This window comes from Protobothrops mucrosquamatus, unplaced genomic scaffold, assembly GCF_001527695.2.
Source record: "Protobothrops mucrosquamatus isolate PMUCROS unplaced genomic scaffold, P.Mucros_1.0 scaffold_197, whole genome shotgun sequence".
NCBI lineage: Eukaryota > Metazoa > Chordata > Lepidosauria > Squamata > Viperidae > Protobothrops > Protobothrops mucrosquamatus.
This window is the reverse complement of record NW_015386273.1, coordinates 681926-689550: the sequence shown is the minus strand read 5'-3', so window position 1 is coordinate 689550 and position 7625 is coordinate 681926. Positions and strand designations below refer to the sequence as shown.

Sequence of the window (7625 nt, the reverse complement as noted above, 5' to 3'; positions counted from 1 at the left end):
TCAGGAAGTTTCTCCTTAGTTCTAGGTTGCTTCTCTCTTTGGTTAGTTTCCACCCGTTGCTTCTTGTCCAGACTTGAATAAAACCATTTTAAAATAATTCAAGAGAATGATATATAAGATGCAAGTTATGCCTCACTGTTAAGGAAGTTGTGCTTAGCTCATTACAATTCTATTCTAAGACATAAATGTGTCGCTGGTATCTTCCTTCCTCCATTTTCCCCGTCTCCCTTTCTCAGTAATGATTCATCTTCATTTTTGCATCAAACCGGAGGGAGTAGGTTTAAGGCTTGAACTGTCAGGTTGACTTTAACAAGAGTAATAAGTAGGTTTCAGTCTGCTTTCAGTCTCTGGATAGGAAAAAAAACACCATTATTTGTAGAAATACTTTGAAGTAAAAACAGGAAGCTTCCTTATCTTATATATAAATAAAAATGTAAATGTTCGTTTGTTCAAAATCTTAAATCTCCGAAAGTTCTTCACCGATTGCTTTGAAATTTTGACACAACGTTGTATTCGAATACGCGCGTGTTTTTATATAGCTATATTATATAGATGTCACACCTGTGACAGGTAAAAACATGCTTTTTTAAAAAAACAGCGCCATCTGTTGGACGTAAAAGCAACACACGCTTTTACCAGACTGAGCCACAGCAACACGTGGCCGGGTACAGCTAGTACTATATAAGGGTTGATCCTTTCAAAACCCAACTTTAGGATACTTCTGTCAGGCTCTTGGTTGACCATGATTTCATATGGAACTTTTTCGGCCAGACAGTTCGTTATTCGTGAAACCATTTGACATGGACATACTATGACCCATATTTATCTGTTTGTTGCGTTTGTCTTTCCATCAGGAACTCAACGTGACGTTCATAGCACTTCCTAACTAAGAAAGGAATTAGATGTAACTCTTCCACAATGCTTTTCCAGGAAAAAAAAAATGCTAAAAGCTTGCCTTATTAAAAAGGCAGCCAACAGACTAAGTCACTGTAAAAGAGCAGAGTTCTCTGCAAGCATACAATCTTGAAGATGAATTTGATTTATTATTGTAACTTTCCAGAATTTAAGAATTAAAAAAAAATACCTGTAAACATCACGATTCTGTTTTGTATTTGCCCCTTTGCTATGTTTGAAGAGAATTGTGGAAGGTAGAAAGAATATTAAAAGCTCCTTCCGTTCGGATTTTATGTCCTCTTTATCTTCTTCTTTTTTTTTCCTAAATAACAATGCAGTTTTTTATCCTGCTTGCTTTTTCTATCCGATCTGCCTTTCACATTGCAATGAGATGGTTATGCACTTTCTTTTAAGCCGTGGTGTTTTATACGGTGTGATTCAGAGTAACCATGTTTCTATGGTAGCTGTTCATTAAGAGGGGAGGGGGCTGAAGCAGAATTCCTCCCCCCCCTTTTTTGGTAGTGATAGCCAAAGTAGCACCCTATCTAAAATTGTTAAGTACATGGAAGAAAATCTGTATGAAGGTCATAATTATAGTTCTGAGAGTTTTCTTAGAGAAAATGATAAGCCACAGTAAGGTGCTTTTTTTTTTTATTACCTCAGTCTGTCATTTGATGCATATGTTCAGCTTTATCTTCTATCACCTACCCCATAATCCTCAGCTAGAATGGACTTATAATTACGCTCATTTGAAGATTATGGAAATTGAAGCCCAGCTCACCTGGAGAGCAAAAATTTGGGGAAAGCTGTGTAGCCTTTTTGGGGGAAGCAGTGTGTTGAAGAAATGGGGAAGCGCTGGATAAAAATAGATTTTATTTCAATTAAAATTTGAAATTCAGTGTATTTAATAGGATTATTCCCCTTGTTCCTTTCTGTCATGCTGAAATAATAATAATAATAATAATAATAATAATAATAATAATAATAATAATAATAAGAAGAAGAAGAAGAAGAAGAAGAAGAAGAAGAAGAAGAAGATGAATACGAAGAGAAAGAGGAAGAAGAAGAAGAAAAAGAAAAAGAAAAAAGAGGAAGATGAATAGGAAGAAGAAGAAGAAAAAGAAAAAGAAGAAGAAAAAGAATGAAAAAGAAGAAGAAAAAGAAAAAGAAAAAAGAGGAAGATGAATAGGAAGAAGAAGAAGAAGAAAAGTAATAGTAGTAGTAGTAGTAGTAGTAGTTGGAAGGGACCTTGGAGGTCATCTAGTCCAACCCCCTGCTCAGGCAGGAAACCCTATACCATTTTGGACAAATGGCTGTCCAGTCTCTTCTTAAAAACCTCCAGTGTTGGAGCATTCACCGCTTCTGGAGGCAGGTTGTTCCACTGGTTGATTGTTCTACCTCTCAGGAAGTTTCTCCTTAGTTCTAGGTTGCTTCTCTCCTTGATTAGTTTCCATCCGTATAATTCAACAGGAAATTCTGGTATTGCCCTGGGGTTCTGAGCCCCCATTTTGGAAGAAGCACAGGCAGCTTTGGAAAGTTCATTTCTGCTCCGAGATTGTGATTGGAAGTGGAACCAAGGGTGCTTTTTCAAGAGACAACTGGGCTTCCTTTGCTTTTCCTTGAAGACGTTTCGCTTTTCATCCAAGAAGCTTCTTCAGTTCTGACTTGAGAATAGAGTCAAATTGAGCCAGAACTGAAGAAGCTTCTTGGATGAGAAGGGAAACGTCTTCAAGGAAAAGCCAAGAAAGTCCAGTTGCCTCTTAAAAAAGCACCTTTGGGACAACCCTGATGTGGATGGGCTGAGAATCTCTATAGACATTGGAAGCAAACGTTAGAAATACTTGCTAGACCAGTGTTTCTCAACCTTGACAATTTTAAGGCATGTGGACTTCAACTCCCAGAATTCCACAGCCAGCATTGCTGGCTGTGGAATTCTGGGAGTTGAAGTCCACATGCCTTAAAATTGTCAAGGTTGAGAAACACTGTGCTAGATGGCATTAGAGAGTCCCTGTTTGCAATTTTGTTCATAGATGAGAAAGCTATAAGACAAAAATCTCACAACTTGAGGCTTGGTTTTCCGTTACCTGCACTTAGTTTCCACATTGAACCGAGAAAACTGATCTTTAACCTTTCAAAAGACTAGAAAGTGGCTTTTAATTTTTGCAGGTACTTATTCTGCTTTGATATTTTTTGATAAACCGTCGAAGTTTATAAGCCAACTGTATAAAATAGGAAACATTATACTGTGAGCCACTCAGAATGTTAGGAGGTGGAGGTACCAAAATCGCTGAACGAATGAATTAGGTCTGTGGAATTCATATCCAAAACCCACAAAGATCAGAATGAGCTGTTGAGTTGCTTGCCTCTGATCTCAAATAGTGTCTCAAGAGTTCTCTGTTAGTTGCTGGATAAGGTATTTGAAAGAGGTAATATTGAAAACATGAACAGTCATGGCCTGTGATGGAGAAACTTGCAATTTCAACCAAGGTGTCTTCTAACAGCAACTGAGAAGAATATTTCATAGGGCTGATAAAATGGGCCCTAATCTTCAGAGAGATTCATACTGTAATACATTTGTTAATCTTTAAGGAGATGCAAGACTCGAATCAGTGTTCTATTGGACAAAAGAAGCTGGTTGTACAATAGACATTGTGAACGACATCGGTACCATTGTACAGTTTCAGACAAAAGGTGCTTGTGTTGGACATATCAGTTCAGTATCTAACATACTGATGTGAGAGTAGACAAAGATTAATTGCATGCACAGATGGTAAAAGTCCAAAGTACGACTGTGGGACTTTCCTTCCAATAATGATGGAAGTGCACGTACCTCCACCTTGGCATTTACTTTCCATTTATTGACTGATAAATCCAGTCACATCAGGTCGCTGTTGACTCTTAGAAACCACATAGATAGATTGCATTTCTTACTTTTTTGAAATTTGCAGAGATGTTAGTAAATTTGTAGGTTAAATAGATAACTGTATATAGCAATGAAAGGAAACTTTTGCAGTGTTATAACGCAGCTTGGAGATAACATCTAGCCAATCTCAATCAACCTTGAAAAGCTAAGCATGGTCAGACCTGATTAGTACTGGAGTGAGAGACTGTCAGGAAATCCCTAGGCTATAAACTAGACTGGAAAATTGCAAAAAAAAAAGAGGAAAAATCCCCGAAAAGAGCAGTGCAAATCACTTCAATATTGTTGTCACGAAAATCACAAAAATATGTTCATGAAGTCATCAGGAGCTGAGCCGGATTCTGTAGAGACGTGTATATACACTGAACAAATTAACTAATTTAGCTTGATCATGATAGCTATTTCGATTTGAAGACAAAAGACGTGATTCAGAGCACATGGGGTTATGAACGTAGCATGTATCTGCAGCTCTTAAAACCACTTCCCAGAATTGCTGAACAACGATGCTGGCTAGTCACGCAGTCTCCAGAAAAAGCATTAGCTGTTTTGCTCTGTGTGAAAGTATTTGCAGAATAGCAAGCTTGTTAAGATGTTGATTTCCTAAAGAAATTGATTTTCTTAGTAGACTGTGCTTGTACGGGAAGTCCTTGACTTAACGGCCACAATTGAGCCCAGAATTTATGTTGCTTTGTTAAGTGAGTTTTTGCCTCATTTTATGATTTTTCTTAACACATTTCTTAAATGAATCACTGCAGTGGTTAAATTAGTAACACGGTTGTTAAGCGAATCTGGCTTCCCCATTGACTTTGCTCGTCAGAAGGTTGCAAAAGGTGATCACGTGACCCTGGAACACTGCAATTGTCATAAATACGAACCAGTTGTCAAGCATCCAATGTAAATTACATGACCGTGGGGATGCTGCAATAGTCATAAATATGAACCAGTTGTCAAGCATCCAATGTAAATTACATGACTGTGGGGATGCTGCAATAGTCATAAGTGTGAAAAATGGTCATAAGCCGCTTTTTTCAGTGCCGTTGTAACTTCAAGTGGTCACTAAATGTACCGTTGTCAGTCAAGGGCTACCTGTACAGTACTCTGCAGTTGATTAATATGAATGCATGTACCATCTCCTTGTAAGTGTAATTAGTAGGGGTTTTTTTTAGCTAAAGATATTATGCAAACATTTAGCTAAGGATAGTAGGCAAACCACTAAGTGGTCACATTAATCAGAATTCGAAACTCATAATTGCAGTTTAACATTCCACTTAACTAGAAAGAGCAGCCATTCTCCCCATTAAAAAAGAGTTGCTGATTGTTATTCAGGCCACCATTTAGAAAGAGGATAAAGAGTTATTGCATGCATTAGCCAGAATAATTTAATCTATCAAATATGCCCCCTGAATGATCTGGATGCAAACTGTAAACAATTAAGTATCTGCTTAATGTTCTTCCTGAATACTAATACATAGCTAATTTGGTTCCCCTTCCTTTTCCTTCTTGTTCCACCTGGACTGTTGCAGATCCTTTCACATCCACTCCTGAGGCTGTTGACGATGCCATTCCAAACTTAAATCCTTTCCTCACAAAATCTAGCAATCACCTCTCCTCTGATGCACTCCCTTCTTTCACTTCTAGGACACCAACTCATGAGATGTTTGTTGGTAAAGTACTGGCTGGCTAGCTGGCTTTTCTTTTCTCTGATGGGACTTGTCAGTCGTAGACAAATTCTAAGGTCTTTCAGTAGGAGGGGGGAAAAAGAGTCAGTTTCTGAACATCTATCTTAATATCTGCTAATAATTTAATTCAGGGGTCTCCAAACCTGGCAACTTTTAAGAGTTGTGGACTTCAACTCCCAGAATTCCTCGGCTGACTGGCTGAGGACTTTCGGAAGTTGAAGTCCACAAGTCTTAAAAGTTGCCAAGTTTAGAGACCCCTGATTTAGGTAAACCCCAGGTAGTCCTCAACTTATGACCACCACCGGGGCTGGGATTTCAGTTGCTAAGCCTATATGGTCAGTAGCCAATGCATCCCGTGCCCAGAATGAGTTGATAACCATTTTTACCATGGTTGTTAAGCAAATCACGTGGTTGTTAAGGGAATCACGCTATCGTTAAGCAGATCCAGCTTCCCCAATTGACTTTGCTTACCAGAAGCCAGGCTGGGAAGATTGCAAATTTGTGGTCACGTGCCCTCAAGATGCAGCAACCCTTGTCATTGCAAGTCAGTTCACAAGCACCTGAATTGCAATCACATAGCCTCTGGCATTGTAACTTTGAACAATTGTTAACATTTGTAAGCTGAGGACTACCTATATCACTAAATTTTAAAGACGTGAATGATGGGGAGGGGGTTATGTTAGATTCCTTTCCATCTACCTGTCTGTCTTCTCTCTGTTTGACTCAATATCAGTTTTTCATTGATTTTCTCCTGGAAGGGATTAAACTTTGCTTTAGTCAGTCATTAATATTTGGGGGGGGGGGCAGACACTAAATGGTCCTACCACAGGGAGCAACCCAGTGATCTACCCCAGTTCATATCCTGCTCATGTAATAATTCTCATGGGTGCCCTTAATCCTTTTGTGACTTTGGTCAGTAAGTTAAGGAAGGTTACAGTGCTATCTGATCTGAGAAATATAACCCCCAAATATTTTCTGCCCAAATCTTTTGACTTTCAGTTTAACTTTTCTGGTTGTCTAGATGACTTCAAGCTGGGTTTTTTTTTTTAACCAGACTCTCTGGGGAAACCCATATAATCATCCACTGCAGGTAGACTTCAGCTTTTGATTGAACCCGAAATTTCTGTTGCTAAGTAAGACATTTGTTAAGTGAGTTTTGCCCTGCTTTACGACCTTTCTTGCCACCGTTGTTAAGTAAATCGCTGCAGTTGGTAAGTTAGTAACCCGGTTGTTAAGTGCATCTGGTTTCCCCATTGACCTTGCTTGTCAGAAGGTCGCCAAAGGAGATCACATGACCACAGGACAGGGGTAGGCAACCTTGGCTCTTTTATGACTCGTGGACTTCAACTCCCAGAATTCCTGAGCCAGCATGGGGAAAACTTTGGCCCCTTCGTGACTCGTGGACTTCAACTCCCAGAATTCCTGAGTCAGCCACGTTGAGGGAAAAGGGAGAGGTTTCCAAACTGAACCATGCTGGCTCAGGAATTCTGGGAGTTGAAGTCCACGAGTCATAAAAGAGCCAAGGTTGCCTACCCCTGCCCCAGGACAATGCAACCGTCATAAATATGGGTCAGTTCCCAAGCGTCTGGATTTTGATCACCTGACCAGGGGGATGCTGCAAAGGCCGTAAGAGTGAAAAACGGTCATAAGTCACTTTTTTCAGTGCCGGTGTAACTTTCAACTGTTACTAAACAAACTGTTGTATGTCGAGGACTGCTTGTAAACAGCTCTTCCACTTTACTTTCCCCCACTTTTGAGATATAAAATGTAACATTTAACATTCATTCTCTCTCTCTCTCTCTCTCTCTCTCTCTCTCTCTCTCTCTCAGATGTCATGTAGTTATAGTCTTAACTTAGTGTCTGAATGTTTGGTTATCCATTATAATAGTGTGCATTGTTTTTCTTTTTCCATAACATTCCTCCTTTGCTCTTCTGCTTCACCTGTTTCTATCAGATTCTTTTTCTGGCCCACAAGCTTATCCTAATGCTTCCCATTTCTGCAGTGAACCCTCAACTGTAGCTGGTCTATTTGAAGGTAGGTAAAAAAATTTAGAGCGCAGGAGTTTTGTTCCTGATGCAGGCAGACGTTCATAGTTAATTCAGTTTTTAAACCTTCCGGTGAATAAATTGTG

General features: G+C 39.3%; 1 protein-coding gene across 2 annotated transcripts in view; it reads left to right on the top strand.

Moving 5' to 3' along the window:
* PICALM (phosphatidylinositol binding clathrin assembly protein) overlaps nt 1-7625 on the top strand; it is a 79525-nt gene that overhangs the window by 49190 nt on the left and 22710 nt on the right. Inside the window, exon 13 of one of the 2 annotated variants that reach the window (XM_015825107.1) lies at nt 5338-5478. The exons of the other annotated variant lie outside the window; for it this stretch is intronic. Within the exon in view, the coding sequence (XP_015680593.1) occupies nt 5338-5478 (141 nt within the window). The remainder of the gene's footprint in view (nt 1-5337; nt 5479-7625) is intronic. 2 annotated transcript variants of the gene reach the window in all.